Raw genomic sequence first — 26,009 nt, 5'->3', positions numbered from 1 at the left:
CAGTCCACCTGGCCGTGCTGCTGCTCCAGTTTCAACTGTTCTGCCTTATTATTATTAGACCATGCTGGTCATTTATGAACATTTGAACATCTTGGCCATGTTCTGTTATAATCTCCACCCGGCACAGCCAGAAGAGGACTGGCCACCCCACATAGCCGGGTTCCTCTCTACGTTTCTTCCTAGGTTTTGGCCTTTCTAGGGAGTTGTTCCTTGCCACCGTGCTTCTACACCTGCATTGCTTGCTGTTTGGGGTTTTAGGCTGGGTTTCTGTACAGCACTTTGAGATATCAACTGATGTACGAAGAGCTATATAAATACATTTGATTTGATTTGATATCTATGAGGGTGCCCGTGTTTACAGATTTGGGGTTGTACATGGTAGGTTCATTGATAATTTGTGTGAGATTGAAGGGATCTAGCATCTAGGATGGCCGGGTGTTAAGCATGTCCCAGTTTAGGGGGCATTCAATTCACATATGGTGTCCAGGGGGAAGAAGGTGGTCTATAACAAGTGGCAACGATGAGAGACTTGTTTCTGGAAAGGTTGATTTTTAGAAGTAGAAGCTCGAATTGTTTGGGCACAGACCTGGATAGTATGACAGATCTCTGCAGGCTGTCTCTGCAGTAGATTGCAACTCTGCCCCCTTTGGCAGTTCTATCTTGTTGGAAAATGTTATAGTTAGGGATGGAAATTTCAGGATTTTTGGTGGCCTTCCTAAGCCAGGATTCAGACACGGATAGGACACCCGGGTTGGCATAGTGTGCTAAAGCAGTGAGTAAAACAAACTTATGAAGGAGGCTTCTAATGTTAAAATGCATGAAACCAAGGCTTTTACAGTTACAGAAGTCAACAAATGAGAGCACCTGGGGAATGCGAGTGGAGCTAGGTGCAGCAGGGCCTGGATCAACCTCTACATCACCAGAGGAACAGAGGAGGAGCAGGATAAGGGTATGGCTAAAGGCTATAAGAACTGGTTGTCTAGTGCGCTCGGAACAGAGAGTAAAAGGAGCAGGTTTCTGGGTGCGGAAGAATAGATTCAAGGCATAATGTACAGAAAGGGTTTGGTAGGATGTGAATACAGCAGAGGTAAACCTAGGCATTGAGTGACGATGAGAGAGGTTTGCCTCTATAGACATCATTTAGACCAGGTGAGGTCACCGCAAGTGTGGGAGGTGAAACAAACGGTCTTGCTAAGGCATATTGAGCAGGGCTGGAGTCTCTACAGTGAAATAAGACAATAATCACTAACCAAAACAACAATGGACAAAACATATTGACATTAGGGAGAGGCATGTATAGCCTAGTGATTATAGGTACCAGTGGGAGGCTAAGCTAGTTGGAGACACGGCGATTCAGATAGCTAGCGGGCCGGGTAGAGCAGGCTAGCAGAACGACCTTAGGGGGGACATAGCAACAGAACAAATCTGTTGTTGTAGCACCCTCGGACGGTTACGACGACAGACCAGACGTGTTGGATTGGCAGGGCTCCGTGTTGGCAGTAAAAGGGTAAGGCCAATTAGTAAAATAGTTATTGTAGCCCAAGAAATGGCTGATGGTCCTTTTCAGCTAACAGTCCGATATGCTCTAGACAGCTAGCGGGCCGCGGCTAGCAGGCTATCGGATGGGCCTTCAGGGGACGTCGTGACGGAGGAGCCTGTTGAAACCCCTCGGGCGGATTACGTCGGTAGACCAGTCATGGTGGAATCGGCGGGCTCCGTGTCGGCAGTAAAAGGGGTCCAGGCCAATTGGCAAAATATGTATTGTAGCCCAAGGAGTGGCTGATGGACCTCTTCAGCTAGCTGAGAGATGGGCCTAGCATGAGGGTAATTCCAGGCTCATTGGTGCTTGCTTCGGGACAGAGACGTTAGCCAGGGGGTAGCCACTAGGATAGCAGCTAGCTAGCTGCAATGATCCAGGTGGAAGGGTTCAGCTTGCGTTAGGAAATCAGAGATGTGGAGAAAGAGCAGTCCGGTATGCTCTGGGTTGAAACACACTGTGCAGACTAACAGGAGTTGACCAGGCTAAGGTTAGCTGATGACCATTAGCAGTGGCTAACTGACTATTAGCTAGTTAGCTGGCTAGCTTCTGTTGGGGGTTCCGGTTCTAAAGTATAGAAAATAGCAGATCCAAACCACATTGGATGAGGCGGGTTGCAGGAGAGTATGTTAACTGAGGTTAAAAATATACAATATATATCAAAATATATCTGAAATATACACGAAGGAAAAAATATATACACTACACTTAAACAACACAATGTAACTCCAAGTCAATCACACTTCTGTGAAATCAAACTGTCCACTTAGGAAGCAACACTGATTGAAAATACATTTCACATCCTGTTGTGCAAATGGAATAGACAACAAGTGGAAATTATAGGCAATTAGTAAGACACCCCAATAAAGGAGTGGTTCTGCAGGTGGGGACCACAGACCACTTCTCAGTTGCTATGCTTCCTGGCTGGTGTTTTGGTCACTTTTGAATGCTGGCGGTACTTTCACTCTAGTGGTAGCATGAGACGGAGTCTACAACCCACACAAGTGGCTCAGGTAGTGCAGCTCATCCAGGATGGCACATCAATGTGAGCTGTGGCAAGAAGGTTTGCTGTGTCTGTCAGCGTAGTATCCAGAGCATGGAGGCGCTACCAGGAGAAAGGCCAGTACATCAGGAGACATGGAGGAGGCCATAGTAGGGCAACAACCCAGCGGCAGGACCGCTACCTCCGCCTTTGTGCAAGGAGGAGCAGGAGGAGCACTGCTAGAGCCCTGCAAAATGACCTCCAGCAGGCCACAAATGTGCATGTGTCTGCTCAAACGGTCAGAAACAGACTCCATGAGGGTGGTATGAGGGCCCGACGTCCACAGGTGGGGGTTGTGCTTACAGCCCAACACCGTGCAGGACGTTTTTCATTTGCCAGAGAACACCAAGATTGACAAATTCGCCACTGGCGCCCTGTGCTCTTCACAGATGAAAGCAGGTTCACACTGAGCACATATGACAGACGTGACAGTCTGGAGATGCCTTGGAGAATGTTCTTCTGCCTGCAACATCCTCCAGCATGACCGGTTTGGTGGTGGGTCAGTCATGGTGTGGGGTGGCATTTTTTGGGGGCCGCATAGCCTTCATGTGCTCGCCAGAGGTAGCCTGACTGCTATTAGGTACCGAGATGAGATCCTTAGACCCCTTGTGAGACCATATGCTGGTGCGGTTGGCCCTGGTTTCCTCCTAATGCAAGACAATGCTAGACCTCATGTGGCTGGAGTGTGTCTGCAGTTGCTGCAAGAGGAAGGCATTGATGCTATGGACTGGCCTGCCCGTTCCCCAGACCTGAATCCAATTGAGCACATCTGGGACATCATGTCTTGCTCCATGCACCACAGACTGTCCAGGAGTTGGCGGATGCTTTAGTCCAGGTCTGGGAGGAGATCCCTCAGGAGACCATCCCCCACCTCATCAGGAGCATGCCCATGCGTTGTAGCGAGGTCATACAGGCACGTGGAGGCCACACACACTACTGAGCCTCATTTTGACTTGTTTTAAGGACATTACATCAAAGTTAGATTTTAGTGTTCCCTTTATTTTTTCGAGCAGTGTATATACACGGGACACGACAGCCCGCTTGGAGTTTGCCAAAAGGCACCTAAAGACTCTCAGACCATGAGAAACAAGATTCTCTGGTCTGATGAAATCAAGATTGAACTTTTTGGCCTGAATGCCAAGCGTCACGGCTGGAGGAAACCTGGCACGGTGAAGCATGGTGGTGGCAGTCTCTCCGTTGAAAACATCCCCACAGCATGATGCTGCCACCACCATGCTTCACTGATTGCTCAGTTTGGCCAGGCGGCCAGCTCTTGGAAGAGTCTTGTTGGTTCCAAATTTATTACATTTAAGAATGATGGAGGCCACTGTTTCTTGTGGATCTTCAATGTTTCCCACATTTATTGGTACAATTCCCTAGGTCTGTGTCACGACACAATCCTGTCTCGCAGCTCTACGGACATTTTCTTTGACATCATGGCTTGGTTTTTGCTCTGACATGCACTGTCAACTGTGGGACCTTATATATAGACAGGTGTGTGCCTTTCCAAATCATATTCAATCAATTGAATTTACCACAGGTGGACTCCAATCAAGTTGTAGAAACATCTCAAGGATGATCAATGGAAGCAGGATGCACCTGAGCTCAATTTTGAGTCTCATAGCAAAGGGTCTGAATACTTATGTAAAGACGGTATGTTTGTTATGTTTGTTATTTTTAATACATTTTTGTTTTTTCTTTTTAATACATTTGCAAAAATGCCTAAACTTGTTTTCACTTTGTCATAATGGGGTATTGTGTGTATATTGATGAGATCGGCGTAGATCGACGCCGACCGCCGAGCACCGCCCGAACAGGGAGAGGAACCACCTCCGGTGGAAGTCGTGACAACGATTCAATGTGGATCAAATTAAAGCTGACAATCTGCACTTTAACTTCTTAGTCAGTGTTTGATTTCAAATCCAAAGTTTTGAAGTGTAGAGAATAAAAAATGCTTCACCTTCTCAATAATTATGGAGTGCACTGATAGTATAATGCTTCAGTATCAGACCATTGTGCATGGTATGATAGAGCCAAACCACAGCACCGAGAAGCATGCTTATGTGCCTCTCCGATGCATGGCCTGACAGCCAACTGTGTGAAGGAGTGATTTTGCTGGCTTTTGGTTTGACTGTGCTGTCATTGTTTTTGAATGGCTCTAAATAACACCTGTTCCTATGAGAGGGTGGTCATTGTAATATCATCCATGAGATTGTTCTATGAGGCTGCTTCACAGAAAGTCCTTCATGCTCCTAAAGAAAACAACTGAATACCGTCCATGTTTAGTCTAATGTTAAAATCCCCTGTAACACACTGTGCACAAATAAATACCATTTGGTTGGGTCAGTAATTCCCTTTAATGAATGTTACAACCAGGAGAACAAGGCATTGTAATAAAGGGAAGTTATTGACTGGGTTCATGAGCCGTCCTCCCCGTTCATTCGTTTTCTTTCTTTCTTTTGTCTTTCTTTTCTTTTTTTCCTTTCTTTTGTTCCTTCTTTTGTTCTTTCTTTCTCTTAGACACACATACACTTTTCCTCACTCTTTGGTTATAAATGCTGATTTGAAAGTGGACCTAATTACTGCATGTGGTGTAGCAGCCACATGAATGGATCCATCCATTAATCATCCTCCTCTTCCCACAACAACCTGCTCTGTAACACCACAGCTGGCTGCACACAGCACAGGTGTTAGACAACACTGGCCTCAGATCAGTTTGTGGAGCTGGCATGTTAAATAGCTCTTTCACATCTGTTCCCCTTCAGGAGGGGGCAAGGATTGCTGTGTGTGTCTGTGTGTGTGTGTTAGAGAGTGTGTGTGTGTGTGGAGGAAACCCCCCCCCATCTCAGAGCCCAACACATATTTTCATGTGCTCCACATCTGCAGTCATGTGTTATCAGGAGATCCATTATTCTCTCACACCACAGAGCAGGGCTGCTCTCTGAGCCCACCTCCCTCCCCTTTATTGACTCAATATGAAAACACTCTTCTTGGACAAACAAAAGGGGTCAGAGGTAATGGTACTTAATGTTTTTCGATCATCTGAAAACAATCTGTGCTGCTAGTAGGCTATACTTGGCCTGAGTTGGGGGACTGTTGAAAACAGTTGTCATGCCTATTGAAGTTAAGGGATTAGCTTTAAATGATATGGACTGGTAAAAATGCATGATGCCCCTGATTGAAAAGTACAAATAGGACAATTCTGCAGAAATACAGTTGTGGTCGAATTCAAGTATGTTTAATCAATGTGTATTATGATCAGAGTGTGGTGCCGTCTAGTTTGAGCCTGGGAGTACTAGACTGGACTGTAGATAGTTTTTTCTTTATGAGACAGGTCTACAGTTGGATGTTTTCCTTCTGTGTCTCTTATTGTAATGCTGCCAGTGCCAGCAATGGGACTGACTTTACCTCACTCTGCATCTCTCAGGGTGTCAGGGTGTGACACATGTATTTTGCATGTTGAATTATATCTGCAGTAATCCCCAGGCCGGCTTTAATGTGCCCAGATTTTTTGACCATTCAATGTTTTGAGAGAGAGCAAGAGGAAGATGGCACCCCATGGTCCTTTCTCAGGCAGAGGCAGTTTATACAATATCCTCCCATGTTCACTGTCACAGCAAGGAGGGATGTCCTGGGGGTTGGGAACACTGTAATCCCGGCATTCTGAGTTTCCTCTTTGGTGGTCCTGAGCAGAAATCTACATGCCTTCTGTGCGGGTTTAGCCTCTCTCTGAACTGCATGTGACAGTGAGATTGCTAGGATTACCTCTGCAGCTGAACATGACTGAGTGTGTGTGTGTGTGTGTGTGTGTGTGTGTGTGTGTGTGTGTGTGTGTGTGTGTGTGTGTGTGTGTGTGTGTGTGTGTGTGTGTGTGTGTGTGTGTGTGTGTGTGTGTCCATGTGTCACACCCTGAGAGATACAGAGTGAGGTAAAGTCAGTTCAGTACTCATGGATCATAATAGCTGCTGTGGTGTTACAGTAAGACTAACCTGACATTGCAGGCCTGAGTGGGGTCCCCACATCCGGTTTCCAGGGGGAAAGGAAGCTTGGTTGAAGATGCTGTATCCCTGAAAACCGGATGTTTCTGGTTTCTATCTACTCCGTTGAGGGTGCGTTAGGACAAGGCAGTTGAAAGATGGTACATTCATGATAAATATGCCAAATATGGTTTATAAGTAGGCCTACTGTATAGAAATGTATACCACAATAGGAAATAGGGAGGTCTCCTAAACACAACGCTTCATTGTTGTAATGGAATATAAATTATTTTTGGTGTACATCCTGTGACGTTACATTGTCATCATTTCAGTTTTAACACTCCAAAGGGTTAAATGTGCTCATTTTGTCCATTAGTTGCTAAGGAAGTGAAGCCTCCTTGTGCAGGAAACAGGGAGAGCAATTTCCTGTTATGCAGAAATGTTTTAAGGGACTGCTGTCCTCCAATCAGACTTCAGATGTATAGGCAGGAAGCAATGTTCAAATGGCAGCAGTCTCTGGGATCCCACACATTCTGTTTTCAGCTGGATGTCTCAGAGCCTATGATCACATAGCCTCATGTGGAAAAGAAAACCATCCATTTTCAACACACAAAACATCATCAGCTTGGACAACATGAAATCCATCAGTTGTTTCTATATCATGCATGTTGTCAATTCCAGTTTGTCAATGCATTTAACATAGGCTATCTGTCTGATGAGGGCCAAAAGGCAATGCATTCTGGGTCAACGAGTCTTACAATGTTCTTGGGTTACAGTAGCCTACCCATATTGGCAATTGGAATGTAAAAATAAAAGATACTCGTTGTGTATGCCTTTTCATGCAATGGCCATATTCTTTTCTATTTAAATTAACCACTCTCATTAGTAGGCTACTCAATTTAAATAATAAGTTCAACTTTTCCACCTCTATGTGTGTTGTTTTAAGGGCAAGTCAGTCCCTGACAGGGAAAAAGGCGCTTCCTCCTCAGGAAACGCCAGGGGAGCACCTCCCGCGCTCAGCTCCCAACGCCAAACCCTCGTGCATCAATTTAGTCGCGCCTCTCTCCACATACAATGCGCGCTTCACCAGGCGAGGACCACAACAGCTGTAAAGTAACTTGACGAAATAAAAACGACATAAGAAAACAAAAGTTATTATTTGACCTTGCTTGTCTTTGAATAGCTTGCTTTCTGTTTCTTGGGATACGTGTTGTTGTATGGAATGTACGAGTTGTTGCTTTCTCACAAGGATTGATAAATGATAAACGGTTCGGATGTTCGCGCGGATGGTTCACGAAAATGAACACAGGTAAGATCACTTTAATTTGGACAAATGTACAGATCATATAGGTCTAGACAACGTTTTGGTCAGTTCATAATAAAACGCTGATTGTCTGATTTGTTTTGTCCCTATAAAAAAGAGTGTGTCCTACCCATATAAAAAATGGGAAAGGGATTGCTTGTGGAGGTAGGGAGACATACTTCCCACTAAGCATGGACCAACGCCAACGTCTGTCATTTTTTGGTGCGGCCTTGATTTCAAGTAGATTTTTGGTCGTGTCCCCCCCAAAAAATCTGGAACATTCATAGACGTCTGAGTGGTGTAACCATTTAACCCTTGTGCTTCGCTGGAAAAAAAATATGTCCATTGTGGTATGGATTAGATTCACCTGCACAGTTTAAACACACTCAAGACAGTCAAAGAATCATGTAAAAACAGCCGAAACGATATTTTGTCTTGTCAGACCTTTCGGAAAGAAGAAATACACGAACATTTGATTTCAAAAACGATATTTAAGAACTATTTGTTGACATTTTTGAGTGTCTGTGTCAGAGATCTGCTGCTCTCACACTGAGAAGGAGAAGCTTGGGAAATCTCCTTTTCATCCAAACATAATTATAAACGTGCAATCAGAACCAGTCAAAACAAAATACATCAAAGACGTGTTTATTTTGGACCTGTGCAAATACCTATACACATGAAAGTCCACAGGTCAAAATGACCCACATCATGTTTGTATACAAAATCTACACATCAGCGTGTCCACATTTTGAAGTTAAGTTCATGACCCTACACGAGGAAAAGTTATTTAATTTCATGGACATAAAGAGAGGTTAACTAGTAACTCAAAAGTGGAAATGGGTCAAATTGAACCGCAACATAATAGGAGGGTTAACAAACCAAACATTGAAATACTATAGAAACCCAAACTGGTCTGTGCATCAATACCTGTATATAGTATATAGTAAAATGCGGTATACCGCCCAGCTCCAGTATTGTACAGTATATTGTACAGTATAATGTATTGTACCCTACTTTACTCAACTCTACTAAACTGTACTGCACTATACTCTGCTGAATGAAACTCTACTATACTGAATTAATCTGTACTTTCCTGTACTCTACTGTACTCTACTCTACACTACTCTCTGAATAAAACTACTGTACAGTACTGTGCTCTACTGTACTGTACTCTACTGTACTGTACTGTACAAACTTGTAAAACATAGCCTAGATGTCTATGATTCGCTCAGATCTAGTCTGGTTTGGGCCAACCAAATTGTGTACTTGTTTGGGGGCGGAGCTCATTAGAATAGCACCCAACATGCTGTGCACGGGTTTGTTTCACATTTTGGTCATTTAGCAGACTTACAGTCAGTGCATTCAACTAATGTAGATAAACAACAACATATCACAGTCATAGCAAGAAATAAATCTCATTGTAGCTGAAGTTGTCTGTTGGTTTATTCTGTAAATTGGACTACTTTATGTATCATTGCTGCCAGATTTAAAACTTTTGAAAAAGCTAACATAAGTGCATGTGACAGATGGGAGTAATAATAAATATTCTATGTTGCAATCTTCAGTTTGGCCCACTTTCCTATATAAAATAGTTGTACAAATGATTATTGTGATATAACGCTAACTTAATTGAGAATTAATGTACTGTTGATATTTGGCCATAGAATCAATAAGCAAAATTCTTAAAAAGACCTATTTTCAATTTCCATAAAATACGTTATTGCAATGTCTGTAATGACATCTTTTCAACATGATTTTAACACACGGAAAGTATGTTTTTTCAACATCCAGAAAATATCTATTTTAAACATCTTTTGGAAGTCTTCTCAACATTATTTTGCTTACTGATTTGTGTAGACTACAATAATTGGTGGAAGTTGACAAGACCTGGGATCATAATGCCACAGACTGGGATAGCCTATAGCCATTGGTGGCAAGCCTAATAGAGAGCAAATTGTTGCTTAGATATAGAATTGATCATGCAATTCCAATCATATTATTTCAACCATTGAAGTCCCAAGTGTGAAACAGTTACTAGGTCTGTAGTGTATATTTGAGACTGAAAACCTACAATGTAGTAGTTATCTGTGATGCAGTGTTGAGGGAAATTGCTGTTGATAGTCTAAAAATAAGCTACATGACCAAAAGTATGTGGAAATCTGCTCGTCAAACATCTCATTCCAAAATCATGGACATTAATATGAAGTTGGTCCCCCCTTTGCTGCTATAACAGCCTACACTTTTCTGGAAGGCATTCCACTAGATGTTTGAACATTGCTGCGGGGACATGCTTCCATTCCACCACAAGAGCATTAGTGAGGTTGGCCACTGATGTTGGGCAATTAGGCTTGGCTCGCAGTCGGTGTTCCAATTCAACCCAAAGGTGTTCGATGGGGTTGAGGTCAGGTCTCTGTGCAGGCCAGTCAAGTTCTTCCACACCGATCTCGACAAACCATTTCTGTATGGACCTCGCTTTGTGCACAGGGGCATTGTCATGCTAAAACAAGAAAAGGCCTTCCCCAAACTGTTGCCACAAATTTGGAAGCACAGAATTGTTTAGAATGTATGCTGTAGCATTAAGAATTCCCTTCACTGGAACTAAGGGGACTAGCCCGAACCATGAAAAACAACCCCAGACCATTATTCCTCCTCCACCAAACTTGACAGTTGGTACTATGGATTCTGGCAGGTAGTGTTCTCCTGGCATCCGCCAAAACCAGATTTGTGCGTCGGACTGCCAGATGCTGAAGTGTGATGCATCACTCCAGAGAACACGTTTCCACTGCTCCAGAGTCCAATGGCGGCGAGCTTCGCGTTGCGCATGGTGATCTTAGGCTTGTATGCGGCTGCTCGGCCATGGAAACCCATTTCATGAAGCTCCCGACGGACAGTTCTTGTGCTGACTTTGCTTCCAGAGGCAGTTTGGAACTCGGTAGTGAGTGTTCCAACCGAGGACAGATCACTTTTATGCGCTATGTGCTTCAGTGCTCAGCGGCCCCGTTCTGTGAGCTTCTGTGGCCTACCACCTCGCGGCTGAGCCGTTGTTGCTCCAAGATGTTTCCACTTCACAATAAAAGCACTTACAGATGACTGGGGCAGCTCTAGTAGGGCAGAAATGTTACAAACTGAGTTGTTGGAAAGGTGGAATACTATGACTGTGCCACGTTGAAAGTCACTGAGCTCTTCAGTATGGGCCATTCCTACTGTCAATGTTTGTCTATGGAGTTTGCATGGCTGTGTGCACGAATTTATACACCTGTCGGCAACATTGTGGCTCAAATAGCCAAATCCCATAATTTGAAGGGGTGTCCACATACGTTTGTATATATAGTGTATATCTAATATATCTAGTATAATATGCATTTCTAAGCACGAGTGATGAGGATTTTATTGACACCAGATATTCTTTTGATAATGCCATTATGGATTTATGACAAGGTTGTTAATGGTATTAGACCAATTAGTGAAAAGAATATCAGAATTGGGCTATGATGCACAGCCTATGATGCATGTCACATTGCAACTTTATGGAGAATCTGATTGGTTCTTCATGGTCCAGCTAGGGTTTCTGTTTTCCTCAAGGGATGGAGATCATGTAGTTGATTGATCTGTCGAGGTCATGTTTGACCAGTTGTGCTGTCATGTGTTATCTTTTGTTGTTTTGTCCTTTGATACTCACACCTTCAAAAGAGCAGAAACAGTCTGAGAGGGGCTTCTCTCCAGTGAATCGCAGGAAGTGACTTGGGGGAAATCCTTTAATAAATCCTTTTGTGTTGTAACTTTTGTCCCTCTAAGAAAAGTGTCCACTTTTAATACCCTTCCCAGGTTACCTATCTGTTTGAAGGCTATCATGGTACAAAGATAGTTAGAAATAACTTAGGCAATGCTTTTCATAATGATATGAGCTAGTATAATGAAAGTTGTTGTAAAGATAGCCTACAGCATTGAAATCTCTTCTGACGCTATATGCATTGTTCTTTGAACTCCTAGTTAATCGTTTTTTTTTGTGCAGATCGCTAACCTCACGATTCCTCCCCTGTATGTTTTGAATATTACATTTCTGAAGTCACTAATGATGATCTCTTTTGTTTTGTTTTCAGATTTTAAGAAGCCTCCTCTTGCTCCTAAACCAAAGCTTGTGAGTCACCTCTCCTTCAAGCTGCCATCCCCACTCATGTCCCGGCCCTGCTCCTCAGCCAGGGGCCCCAAACCTCCCATTGCCCCCAAACCCAAAGTACCACATGACATTGAGGGGCGTGACTCTTCCCTGTTCTCCAACAACAGCCAGGAGGGGTGCGCCAACAGGGACCTGCTGCCCTCAGACGAGGAGCTGGACCAGGAGAACGAGCCAGAGGACTCTCTGAGTGGAGGGGAGGGGCTAGAGGGGGAGCCAGTGGAAACTCAGTATTCTTCAGACACTCTCAGTTCAGGGGTCAACGAGAATGGGTATGAAGAGCAGAGGGAACAGGAGGAAAAGATGATGCAGGAGGAAGAGGAGGACTGGAGTTTAACTGACAGGGTTCAAACAGAGGAGGTGGATTCTTTGGAAATGCTGACGGTCAGTAATGCTGGATTCACAATTGACTCAGAGGACACGGTGGAGATGATCGATTCGTACATCAATGATGACATCGACGCTGAGGGCAGCTATGCAGGCGAGGCGCTGGCCGACAAAGATGGCCTCTCAGTGTGCAACCTCTCCATAACCAGCATTGAGGAGGAGGAGTCAGCATGCTACCCCTGTGAAACTGGGCCTGGGAAAGAGAAGAGGGATGTAGAGGAGGAGAGGGAGCAGGAGGTGGAGTGCCGAAGAGAGGAAGAAAAAGAAGCAGCTGATAGCACAGCAGACGAAGTAACAGAATCTCTTTCTGAGGAACCCATAGCTCTCATCAAAGACAACAAAGATGACCTTGTTACCCAAGAGCCTTCATTCTTCAAGGAGGATGAGGAGGAAGCAGAGGAATCCTTACCTAACCCTGGTAGTCCTCACAATGTCCTACAGGAGGACGATGGAAATAATGTAATTGGTCCCTCAAATGAGAGAGTAGAAAGGTACCAACCATTTTCCATCATTGACGAAGACCCCATGACTATTCAGTACAAAATGGAAGGAGGTGAGTGCCAACTAAGCCACCATAAAGCAAATCAACTCTTTGAGACAGAGGAAGAAGCAGCTGACCCCAGCCTGGAGCCTTATTACATCTCAACTGAGGACATCGTGAACCCAGAGCAGAGCCCCACAGAGGGCAAAGTTCACAGATTGGCAGAAAGTGAGAGCACTCCGGAGGAATCTTCACTGGCCACCACAGAAACCATGGAACCCAGTAAGTATTCAGCCATAGGTGACAATGACTCGCTGTGTGATGACTCTGACGACATGGGGAAGATTGAGTGTGTCTCCTCTGAGGACTACGTTGAGATAGATGATGATGATAATGATGACAGGGAGAACATGACAGGTCCATGTCAGAGAAGGATGCCTGGATTCCAGACGGTGGAGGCTTTCTTTAACCAGAGTAACAACCAGCCCCGTTTCAGGCTGCTGTCCATCTCTGTGCCAGCGGACACAGAGACCTCCCAGGTCTTGTTGTACTCTGACAGCCAGCTGCGCTCCCCAGATGACTCTGATGTGTTCAGGGATGAGGAGGACCTAGAGGGCCACATCATTCCCTACCTGGATGAGACAACAGACACAGAAGAGAACCTCAGTGATGAGCATGTCTACGAAGAGGCCGGCCTGGACTCAGAGGGGGAGAATTTCCTGCCTTTTGACAGGAAGTCCATTGTCACCAGGTCCCGGTCACTGTCGGGGAAAGTGCCTGGTTATGTACCTGAGACTGTCCCTGAGGAGGCGGGCTCAGAGTTCCATGTTCAGAACAACTGCGAGGTGGGATTGGACCGGAGGGGACCCGCATTGAGCAGCAGCCCCATGTTAAACTCAACCCGGGCCAAGAGCTCATCCAAACCACATCGCTTTCTCCTGTACCCCCGCTCGTTCTCCATGAAGGGACGTGACCTGCCCCTAAGTGTGTACAGGGAGGGCCAGGGTTCCCCGGGGGAGAGGAGGGAGGACAGCCTCTCTCTGCCGTGTGTCACGGGCTCTTCTGGAAGCTTCTCCCAGCGAAGCCCCCTGCCCTCCAGCGGCCTGTCCACCCCTACATCAATGGTGGACATCCCTCCTCCCTTCGAGCTGGCCTACATCACCAAGAAGCCCATCACCAAAAGTTCTCCGTCCCTGTTCATCGAGGGAGACTCCCCAGACAGGCGGAAGAAGAAGAAGTCCTCCTTCAAGCACTTCCTGATGTTGAAATTCAGGAGAAAGACGGAGAGCAAGCTGCTGGTGGATGTCAACGTGTCCTCCTCCAGGTCCTCCTCTGAGTCCAGCCACCACGGCCCTGCCAGGGTCCTTGATTCAGACAGGCGCAGCACAGGCGGCTCCCCGCAGCTCAAGTCCTGGACAGTCAGTAAGCCCCAGCTCTCTCCAGAGTCCCCATCCACCTTTCTGTTCTATAAGGACGGGAAAAGAAAAAGGGGTTCTGTGGCTTTCCTCAACCGCAGCGTGGCCCGGGTAGAGTCCTTCGAGGATCGCACTCTCGCCCCCTTCACCCCCCTCCCCCTGACTAAACCCCGCTCCATCTCCTTCCCCAACGCTGACACATCAGACTACGAGAATATCCCCGCCCAGACTCTCAACTCCGACTATGAGAACATCCAGATCCCCTCTCGGAGGCCTGTACGACCGGGGACCTTTGCAGAGTTTTTTGATCATCCGAGTCGGGCGCTGTCTTCTGCCAATGACACAGATGGTTATGTGGATATGAGTAGCTTCCCTGGGTATGAGAGAAATGCTCAATCGTCTGAGCAGGAGCCTGAAAGGTATGGGGACATTTTTGTTTATACCTTGAGCTTCACTACTGACTTGGATTTTAAGTTGTATAGTTTGGCCTTGTGTGTTATTGGTGTGTGTATGCATGTGTGTGTGCAAAATTTTAAACTTGTAGTTCTGACTTGATTTTCCCTTAGGAAACATGTATCAACCTCTGCAAAGATTTCCATTAATTATAATCCACATAATAATTCACATTTATTGCTTTAGTAAACTGGCTCAAATTAAGATTCTACATCTGTAGGAGTGAATAAATCATTCAGGAACGGACATAACAATTAATTTGGGCAGTTCATAGTTTTTCTGCCTTGGATGGCTACCTAAGGGATACGGTAGGGGAGAGTGGGGTAAATTGAGCCAAATGGGTAGTTTGGGCCACCCTTGTTTGTTGGAAACCCTACACACTATGTATCATTTGACCAAATATTTTGGAAGAGGTCATCATTTCATGTAGTCTGTGAAGGAGGAAACCACATGGAAAAAGTGGTAAGCAAGTTCGGTAAAAAAGAAGATTCAAATTAATTTATTGTGTTGAGGTTTCATGATGCTTGTGTCTAAACCTAGCTCCAACTGCGTTGTTGGAGCTACTGTAGGAACAAAAGCATTTCGCTACACCTGCATTAACATCTGCTAAATATGTGTATGTGACCAAAAACATTTGATTTGATCTTTTTAATATTGTTCTATACATCACTCTTTAAGCTTCAATATGAGGTCCTAAACTTAGCATGGGCTAATATGGTAAACATTCTTTGCCTTGAGGTAAGTTGAGCCAATGGTTGAGCCAATAGCAAGTTGAGAAAACTGAAGTGTTTTCTTCATAGGCGTAATATGCAAGGCTTTATTGTTGGGATATGAGGTAACAATAGGGCCTGGCCTATATTAAAAGTGTTTGAAAAAAGTACAAAGTATTTCTTAGATGTTAAGCCTGTGTTAAAAGATGCTTAAAATGATTATAAGACAAAAAAGCGATTGTGATTGTGTTGAATTGTATTTGGGAAATCAAGATAGACATGGTTTTAAAAAGGTAGTGGTAATATTTTGTTCGGTACAGAAATTTGTAGGTGGCTTAACTTACCCTGTACTGCTGCTTAACTTACTCTGTACCGCTGCTTAACTTACCCTGTAACTTACCCTGTACCGCTGCTTAACTTACCCTGTATCGCTGCTTAACTTACCCTGTAACTTACCCTGTACCGCTAACTTACCCTGTACCGCTGCTTAACTTACCCTGTACCGCTGCTTAACTTACCCTGTACCGCGGCTTAACTTACCCTGTACCGCGGCTTAACTTACCCTGTACCGCTGCTTAACTTACCCTGTACCGCTGCTTAACTTACCCTGTATCGCTGCTTAACTTACCCTGTACCACTGCTTAACTTACCTTGTACCGCTGCTTAACTTACCCTGTACCACTGCTTAACTTACCCTGTACCGCTGCTTAACTTACCCTGTATCGCTGCTTAACTTACCCCATACCCTTTATTTGGACAAGCTATGTTTTCAAAACAGTAATGTTTACTTGAATTCTGATTATTTCCAGGGATACACAACATCCTGAAATATATGTAGGTATATTTGTTAGAAAGAATACTATATTTCTTTTGACGGAGTGATGCTGAATGAAATTATCTTTTCAACTTACCCAACTCTCCCTACCTACGAGTCCCATGGTTTGGTGGGGCTGGACAGTGGACAAGGGATTCTGTTTTGTTGGACAAGCTGAGTCCATAGTGAAGTGAACTGTGTGAAATGCAGAGTATTCTCCTGTTATGGTTTTTGCGGGGATGATCTCCAGTGCTGGGATGAGATTACTACCCCCCCCCTCCCTGCACCCCCACAGTACTGCACCCTTATTATACAGACCACCCCAGATGATTAATTGTCAGCGCATTTTGGAGTCATCCCTCTTCCCTCCAGCCAATCAGAAACAGGATTGGGAGATGCAATCTCAGTATTCTGTGTGCTCTATGATGTGTTGCCCTCAGTATAGTAGCCACGTTTATTTTTCTGGAGGTGCATGGGAGGTAATCATAAGGGTGTGTTGATACACAGGACTCTGGGAATCCTCTGAATTGGTGATGCTGTTGCATGTTGTTGCATCATCAACATCCAAATGATGTTCAGTTCACATTAAAATTATACATTGGCACTAAGACATTTGAAATGAAATTGTTTGCAAATAAAGGGTCAGAGATCCACTGCCTGTACCAACCACACGTCTTACTGTATTTTACTCTAACATTTGAACTGATGTGGGTTTAGACTGCACATGTTGACTGTCTTTATTGTGCATAGCAGACTATTTGGCTGTTGATCAGTTTGTAATGGTCAGAAGGATCAGACTGTAGTTTCTGCAGGAGGTTGGTCAGCAGTGGTCAGGGGCTCTGTCTGTAGGTGTTGGGTGGAGGTTGGTCAGCAGTGGTCAGGGGCTCTGTCTGTAGGTGTTGGGTGGAGGTTGGTCAGCAGTGGTCCGGGACTCTGTCTGTAGGTGTTGGGTGGAGGTTGGTCAGCAGTGGTCCGGGGCTCTGTCTGTAGGTGTTGGGTGGAGGTTGGTCAGCAGTGGTCCGGGACTCTGTCTGTAGGTGTTGGGTGGAGGTTGGTCAGCAGTGGTCCGGGGCTCTGTCTGTAGGTGTTGGGTGAAGGTTGGTCAGCAGTGGTCCGGGACTCTGTCTGTAGGTGTTGGGTGGAGGTTGGTCAGCAGTGGTCCGGGGCTCTGTCTGTAGGTGTTGGGTGGAGGTTGGTCAGCAGTGGTCAGGGGCTCTGTCTGTAGGTGTTGGGTGGAGGTTGGTCAGCAGTGGTCAGGGGCTCTGTCTGTAGGTGTTGGGTGGAGGTTGGTCAGCAGTGGTCCGGGACTCTGTCTGTAGGTGTTGGGTGGAGGTTGGTCAGCAGTGGTCAGGGGTTCTGTCTGTAGGTGTTGGGTGGAGGTTGGTCAGCAGTGGTCCGGGACTCTGTCTGTAGGTGTTGGTTGGAGGTTGGTCAGCAGTGGTCCGGGGCTCTGTCTGTAGGTGTTGGGTGGAGGTTGGTCAGCAGTGGTCCGGGGCTCTGTCTGTAGGTGTTGGGTGGAGGTTGGTCAGCAGTGCTCAGGGGTTCTGTTTGTAGGCTAGGTGTTGGCTGGAGGAAGGCCTGGGTGTGGAACCTGTGAGGTCATTGTCAGGTCATCCGTGGGAGGAATCATACTGCCTTTGAGCGCCCACTTCCCTATTTATGCAAAATGCCGGACAAGAGAGGGGGTGGAGGACTTTACAGGGCTCACAGTACATACAGTACTGTACCTCAACTGGCGTGCACCAAGTTGAGATGTAACAGTAGGGTGACCTAACACCTCCAGTAGCCTTGGTGCCAGTCTGCTTAAGCCAATATGTGGTTGTCTTGAGTTGTTTGTGGTGTTTAATGCAGAAACAGTCCAGCACCGTGTTACACCTCTTGTGATAGCATTAACAGCACAGCACTGAACATGATTTGTACCCCAGTCTTCTATACATGTATTTTCACTATTTTAGCCACTGTAGAATACTTACTATCCAATAAACCAAATCCTTCAGTATATTTAAGGTCATTGAGCGGTGTCCACTCACCCTCCCACTATCAGAAGAAGGAACAAATAGGCTCACAAAGAGCCTGGGGAAGCGGGTAAGAATAATTGTTTAACTCCTTTTGTAATTTGCCACTGTAGATTTAGCCTTCGGCTGTCCTAAAACAGCATAGCACAAATTCTGCAGAGACTGGGATGCTATTGCCTTGTGTTGCCAGAGTGCGGAAGTTGTAACATGCTGAGATTAAGAAGTGGTTTTGGTGGGAAATGATATTTCAGTGGTGTTAAACCCATTGGAGCATGCAGTGAAGCACAGCATTCACACTGTCACAGCAATAAGAAGCACCAGGGTCTGCCACGCTGCTAACTCACGGATGTGTTGTCATTAGAGCATTAACGCACTCTCCCCACTGAGCCTCAATCATTACCTTATCCATTACCTTATCCATTACCTTATCCACCCAGGCTCCCAGCAGAAGTACATCTGTCAGCATGTACCATCCTATCCCATGGCCTGGGTATGGCTGTGTCGCTGGAGGCACTACAGAAGGTTTATTGGTCTCTCCACACGCTGAATCTATTGTCTATCTATTGTCATCATTTCACATTCATGCTATCCATACTTCTGATGGTCCTCCACATACTGTAGCTTTGCTATTATTACAGCAGTATTTTAACATGGAGGCATATAAAGTCAACTCAGACGGTTGAGTGCAATTCATTTGCGTCATATATCTCACAGATAAAGCTTTATGGAGAGAGGAGAGTAGGACTGCTCAAATTATGTGGAGGAAACTGAAATACACTGTGTAAAAAACAGTAGGAACACCTTCCTAATATTGAGTTGCACCCCCTTTTGCCCTCAGAACTGCCTCAATTCGTAGGGGCACAGGGAGTTCCACAGGGATGCTGGCCCATGTTGACTCCAATGCTTCCCACAGTTGTGTCAAGTTGGCTGGATGTCCTCTGGGTAGTGGACCATTCTTGATGCGCACAGGAAACTGTTGTGTGAAAAACTCAGCAGTGTTGCAGTTCTTGACACACTAAAACCGGTGCCTTGGCACCTACTACCATAACCCGTTAAAAGGCACTTAAATCTTTTGTCTTGCTCATTCACCCTCGCAATGGCACACCTGCACTATCCAGGTCTCATTTGTCTAATGTTGAAATATCCTTCTTTAAAGTGGATTTAACAGGTGACATCAATAAGGGATCATAGCTTTCACCTGGATTCACCTGGTCAGTCTATGTCATCAAAAGAGCAGGTGTTCCTAATGTTTTGTGCACTCAGTGTATTGAAACAACTTTATAGACTTTATATCAATGAAAAAGCTGCATGAAGATAAGAGTTCATGTTGTGGTCTGTAGATAAAGACATTAATGATTGAAACGGCATACATACAGTGCGTTGGAGTGGGCAGATAGAATCTTGAAACATTACTCTAACACCGTCATTGTTCTCTTCCTGAACAAATGGTTTTTAATTTGTTTCTCTAAGAGCCTTTGAGTTATTATGAGCCATTCATCAACTGGCGACACCGTGGCCTATGAGAGATCACTCTGGGGTTGATTAATACTCCTTTCCATTGATCTGACATGTTCCTCTTAATTTCCTATAAAGACGCGTTACCAGATCTCTCTGTGTTGGTTTGGAAATGGACACCAGCTGAAGACAACTGTGTCTCACTCTGTCTCTGGACTTCATATTAATCTGAAGAATGTTTTTTTTTATGTTTTATAATATTTTATCTGTCTAACAATTAGAGTTTTGTCTTTTATGGATCTGATCCACTGTCCATCCGATGAATTCCAGTTTCATAATGACTCCCTGTAAATGTACTTTGGTTTAGCAATATCTTTGATGAGGTCACTACTCTCTTTCTCTCTCTCTCTCTCTCTCTCTCTCTCTCTCTCTCTCTCTCTCTCTCTCTCTCTCTCTCTCTCTCTCTCTCTCTCCTCTCCCCTCTCTCTCTCTCTCTCTCCCTCTCTCCATCTGCCAGATTTCAGTTTACCAACCAAAAAGTTATGGTATTGCACTGTGTGTGTGTGAGAGAACTATAGAAATGATACATTTGTCACATCAATATTAGTATTATTTGTATTATTATTAATCAATACAGTAATATGACATCTTTATATAAACATTGACTCTTATCCAGAGCGACTTAGTCCATTGATCTTAAGATGGCTGGATGGGACATATCACAGTCAAATATACGAAACACGACCCTGTCAAGCCGCACTGCTTCCTGACACACTGCACGCTTAACCAGGAAGCCAGCTGCACCAATGTGTCAGAGGAAACACTGTACCACTGGCGACCAAAATCAGTGTGCAGGCGCCCGGCCAGTCACAGGAGTCGCTGGAGTGCGATGGGATTAGGAAATCCCAGCCGGCCAAACCCTACCCTGCGCCACCTTATCGGTCTCCCGTACATGGCCGGCTGTTCACAGCCCGGGATCAAACCTGGATCTGTAGTGATGCCTCAAGCCTTTAGACCACTGTGCCACTCTGGAGGCCCCACATTGGAAACTGTTGAGCATGAAAAAACCCAGCAGTGTTGCAGTTCTTGAAACACAGAAACCGGTGCACCTGGCACCTACTACCATAACCTGTTCAAAGGCACAAAGGAACCCATCACCCATCTTTTGTCTTGCCATTGACCCTCTGAATGGCACACATACACAATCCATGTCTCAATTGTCTCAAGGCTTAAAAATCCTTCTCTTCTTTAACCTTTCTCCTCCCCTTCAGCTACACTGATTGAAGTGGATTTAACAAGTGACATCAATAAGGGATCATTGCTTTCACATGGATTCACCTGGTCAGTCTATGTCATTGAAAGATTAGGTGTTTATAAAGTTTTGTACACTCAGTGTATAGCATTTTGCAAAAAAAACACATTTCAATAAACATCTAAAATCTATAATAAAAAATCTGAGAAGAGTAATATTTTACACACACGTGATGATACCCATAATCAATCATTTCTAGCGAAAAAACACAAATGTGTTTTGGAAATAAAGTCTCATATGTTGATACGTATGTGTGTGTTTGTTTGTTTGTCTGTGTGTGTTTGTTTGTTTGTCTGTGTGTGTTTGTTGACCTGTGTGTGTTTGTTGAACTGTGTGTGTGAAGTGTGAACTACAGTATACTGATACTCTGATTCGGTCCTGTCCATTCAGTGCCTATACAGAAGCCTACACCGTGTGCTCCCTAGCTGTTGGTCCCCCTGGTGGGTCATCGGGTGAAGCGAGGGGAGGGACAGCTGAGGAGGAGGACCAAGAACGCACCTCTGAGGAGGAGGAGGAGGGAGGAGAAGATAACACATATGGCAGACAGGTGAGACTTCAAAACCTTTGAAACGGCTTGAGTGTTAAAAAACAAGTTAAGAATTTGCTATTGTATTATGTTTGCTATTAAACAGAGATTTGTTAGTGATAATGTTGTTCTTGACAGAGCGATGGTCATTCCAGAGCCTTCTACATTGCCAAAGAGCTGGTGGACACTGAGAGATTGTGAGTATCACATAGAACAGGTATTCCCAAGCTGGGGTACGCGCAATGCCGTAGGGGGTACGCCAAATAAAAATGTGATTCTCATTTTCTGCACATTTTCAAACAGTCCATTTATATTTTCCAACTGGGGTATACATTTGGGTGAGTTTTATTTCTTTCCCGAGTAGCCTCGTTTCACTGCCAATAATAAAATTCAACCATCTAGTGTTCAGCGAAATAACAACACAATGTCAAATACAGGTAGCCTAGTCAAATAATCACATTAACCGTTACTCTCTCACGGAATTCCACCAACGGTCCGTATGTAGCCAAACGTAGCTGCTGCTCATGTTGAAATCTGTACTGATGGCGCAAAAGCCGTGATAGGAAGACATAGCGGAATGGTATCGTGCATGCAAGCAGTTGCTCCCGACGCCACCTGGGTACACTGCAGCCTCCACTGAGAGGCTCTTGCTACCAAGGGAATGCCTGACAGCTTGAAAGACGTTTTGGACACCGCAGTGAAATTGGTTAACTTCGTTAAAGCAAGGCCCCTGAACTCTTGTGTATTTTCTGCATTATGCAATGATATGGGCAGCGACCATGTAACGCTTTAACAACATACAGAAAGAAGTGCGCTGGTTATCATTGGCAAAGTATTGACATGTTTATTTTTATTGAGAGACAAGCTTAAAGTTGTCTTTACCGACCATAAGTATCACTTGTCTGACCGCTTGCATGATGACGTGTTTCTCACACGACTGGCCTATCTGGGTGATGTTTTTTCTCACCTGAATGATCTGAATCTAGGATTACAGGGACTCTCCGCAACTATATTCAATGTGCGGGACAAAATTGAGGCTATGATTAAGAATTTGGAGCTCTTCTCTGTCTGCATTAACAAGGACAACATACAGGTCTTTCCATCATTGTATGATTTTTTTGTGTGCAAATGAACTCAAGCTTACGGACAATGTCAAATGTGATATATCGAAGCACCTGAGTGAGCTGGGTGCGCAATTACGCAGGTACTTTCCCGAAAGGATGACACAAACAACTGGGTTCGTTATCCCTTTTATGCCCTGCCTCCAGTCCAACAAGCGGTTGCAATTTGTGAAAATTTAATTTATTCTGAAGTCACTGCCAGATTTCTGGATAGGGCTGCGCTCAGAGAATCCTGCCTTGGTAAATCACGCTGTTAAGACACTGATGCCCTTTGCAACCATGTACATACAGTGCCTTGCGAAAGTATTCGGCCCCCTTGAACTTTGCGACCTTTTGCCACATTTCAGGCTTCAAACATAAAGATATAAAACTGTATTTTTTTGTAAAGAATCAACAACAAGTGGGACACAATCATGAAGTTGAACGACATTTATTGGATATTTCAAACTTTTTTAACAAATCAAAAACTGAAAAATTGGGCATGCAAAATGATTCACCCCCTTAAGTTAATACTTTGTAGCGTGGAGCATTTGTGAACAGCAGTTTTCAGTTCTTTCCACAGATTCTCGATTGGATTCAGGTCTGGACTTTGATTTTCGGCCCTCACTAGCATGAAAACTAAATTCAGGCACAGACTGTGTGTGGAAAATGATTTAAGACTGAGACTCTCTCCAATACAACCAAACATTGCAGAGTTATGGTCATCCTTTCAAGTATAACCTTCTCATTAACCTGTGGTGAGTTATTCACAATTTTCGATGAACAAATAAGGTTTTAGATGTAAGATGGTTAAATAAAGAGCAAAATTATTGATTATTAATATATTTTTATTTGTGCCCTGGTCCTATACGATCTCTTTATCACTTCCCACGAGCCGGGATGTGACAAAAACTCACACTCATTCTTATGTTTAATAAATGTATCGTATAGTGTGTGTGTGGCAGGCTTACAATGATGGCAATAAACAACATTTTGAGAGTGCGCTGACCCTGGTGCTAGAGCTGGAGGTTGAATGTTTGAAGGGGTACGGGACTATAAATAGTATGGGAACCACTGACATAGAACACTAATGATCACCATCACTGTAACTCTGTAACATTGTTGTGTCCCTTTCACCTTAATAACCTGGACATTGATGCATTTTTACATTTGTCTGCACATGGAAACCTGACAGTGCCTCAATTTCTCTCTCTGCAGACATGTGAAAGCCCTCAAGCTTCTCCAGGTGGTAAGTATCAAGAAGTCTTTGAACTTGACATGTTTTTATTGATGGATTTCCCCTTACTTTCATGGGACAAAATCTGCTCCAAGAAAGCTACCTGTCGTCTTTTAGTGTCCCTATGAGCTGGGTAGGAGAGAGATACAGAAGATGTGGAGTAAGGGTTAGGATGGTAATCTACAGGGATATGTTTGGTACTTGGTACAACAGTATAGTAGTCGGAACACTAGCAGCCATGATTTCAAATGGCAAACAATACTTTTTGGTCTGTGGAAAGTCAAATCGTGTGAATCAGAGACAAGATAGAATCATTGGGATGGCTTTGAATGATGTAATGGAGGGTTACTTACAGACTGGAGAACAGTGCTGTCTGAACTAGCTGTGGAAGTGTTTTTAGCAGCAGAGCAACTATCCTATTTTATGGGAGGGTAAGTGGTTCATTGCACATTTCAAGAAGAAGGCAAGCGATTTGGAATGCAACCCTTCTGGGGTCAAAGTTCATCTCTGTGCACTTCTCTCTACATTACATCACAATGTCTGTCACCCCTCTCCTGAGAAACCAGGGTGGGGTTGGTAAGGCGCTTCAAAAAGTGGGTCAGCTCAACATGGTTAATGCATTGACACAGCAATTTTAGTGTGTATTATTTCTGTGTGAAAAGAAGAGAACCTGTTGTGACCAGAGACGTAATTGTAAGATGTAATGAAAATTCCATCACAAAATGTGGCAATGCCCCTATTGCAGTCATTGATAGGGTACTGCGCTATTCTTCAGTATATGTAGGCAAGTAAACATACATGTACCATAGCAGGCCTACATCTTATGGCTTATGGAGAGAATTTAGTGCTCTGGCTCTGTACATTATAGGAGCTAACTGGCTGCCTCATGCAGTCATTAGCAGTCTGTCTAAAAATAGACATCATGGCCGACAGCCAGAGAGATCGACATAATGCTCAGAAATTCACATTTTTGTTGTGTGAATGGAGGACTCTTCCAGCCGTAGGACTGGCAGCACTGATTGACTTTATAAAATTAGTGTGTGTCATATACAGTATGTTAATAACTCATATAATCAAATCATGTTCATCTCTGTGTCAGGACTTCAGGGAGGCGGTGGGGGCTGCAGTGGGGGATGAGGGGGATGCTGTGCTGGAGGAGGAGAGGCTAAAGGAGATCCTCAACAAGCTGCCTGATGTTTACACTCTGCACCGCAGAATCCTCACCGAGTTAGAGAACCGCATCCGACAGTGGTGAGACACTGCAGACTCTACACCACACACACACACACACACACACACACACACACACACACACACACACACACACACACACACACACACACACACACACACACACACACACACACACACACACACACACACACACACACACACACACACACACACACACACACACACACACACACACACACACACACACCACACACACACACACACACACACACACACACACACACACACACACACACACACACACACACACACACACACACACACACACACACACAGCCGACACACACAGTACTCATGACCGACAGAACACACATTAATGCAGCACAGAGGTCATTCATCAGATCATGCAATCCCTCATGTTTCTTCATTTGATTCTTTCTCTTCCTTCAGGGAAGAGAGCCAGAGGATTGCGGATGTCATCCTATCCAGGAAGTTGGAGTTTGTGGTCTTCACGGCCTACATTGGTCACTACGACCGCAGCATGAGCCTGCTGGACGAAAGCTGCCGGACCTCGCCCGCCTTCTCAGCCATCGTCAGCCAGTATGAGGTCAGACAGCAGGGCTGTTTAAAGTCAAGTCAGGACTGTTCATAGCGAAGACACTGTTTTTGAATAAGACCAGAGAAGACACAGGAGGTTTCTTTTAGGTTTCTCTCTGTGTGCAGGCTCCTTACTCACAGTGAGCTATTTGTTAGCCAGTTTCAGCTTTCCATGCACAATGTTAGATGAGTGTGAGAATGTCATGCTATGCCACCTAAAACACATTATGTGGCAGGGAGCTGCAGGCCATCATTCTGTCTCTGCTGAAGAGGGGACTTT

General features: G+C 44.7%; 1 protein-coding gene across 5 annotated transcripts in view; it reads left to right on the top strand.

The window, feature by feature from the left end:
* Positions 1-7,627: 7,627 nt before the first annotated feature.
* The window catches only part of LOC135541922 (FYVE, RhoGEF and PH domain-containing protein 5-like), a 45,531-nt gene continuing 27,149 nt past the window's right edge, over positions 7,628-26,009 (top strand). For all 5 annotated transcript variants that reach the window (XM_064968429.1, XM_064968426.1, XM_064968428.1 and 2 more), the window contains exons 1-7: positions 7,628-7,865; positions 11,960-14,735; positions 21,466-21,622; positions 21,740-21,798; positions 23,920-23,950; positions 25,038-25,189; positions 25,583-25,739. In XM_064968429.1, the coding sequence (XP_064824501.1) occupies positions 7,856-7,865; positions 11,960-14,735; positions 21,466-21,622; positions 21,740-21,798; positions 23,920-23,950; positions 25,038-25,189; positions 25,583-25,739 (3,342 nt within the window). In that variant the 5' untranslated portion in view covers positions 7,628-7,855. The remainder of the gene's footprint in view (positions 7,866-11,959; positions 14,736-21,465; positions 21,623-21,739; positions 21,799-23,919; positions 23,951-25,037; positions 25,190-25,582; positions 25,740-26,009) is intronic.

Source organism: Oncorhynchus masou, chromosome 6 (genome assembly GCF_036934945.1).
Source record: "Oncorhynchus masou masou isolate Uvic2021 chromosome 6, UVic_Omas_1.1, whole genome shotgun sequence".
NCBI classification, from domain to species: domain Eukaryota; kingdom Metazoa; phylum Chordata; class Actinopteri; order Salmoniformes; family Salmonidae; genus Oncorhynchus; species Oncorhynchus masou.
The sequence above is the reverse complement of the archived record's forward strand: the minus strand, read 5'-3'. Positions and strand labels throughout refer to the sequence as shown.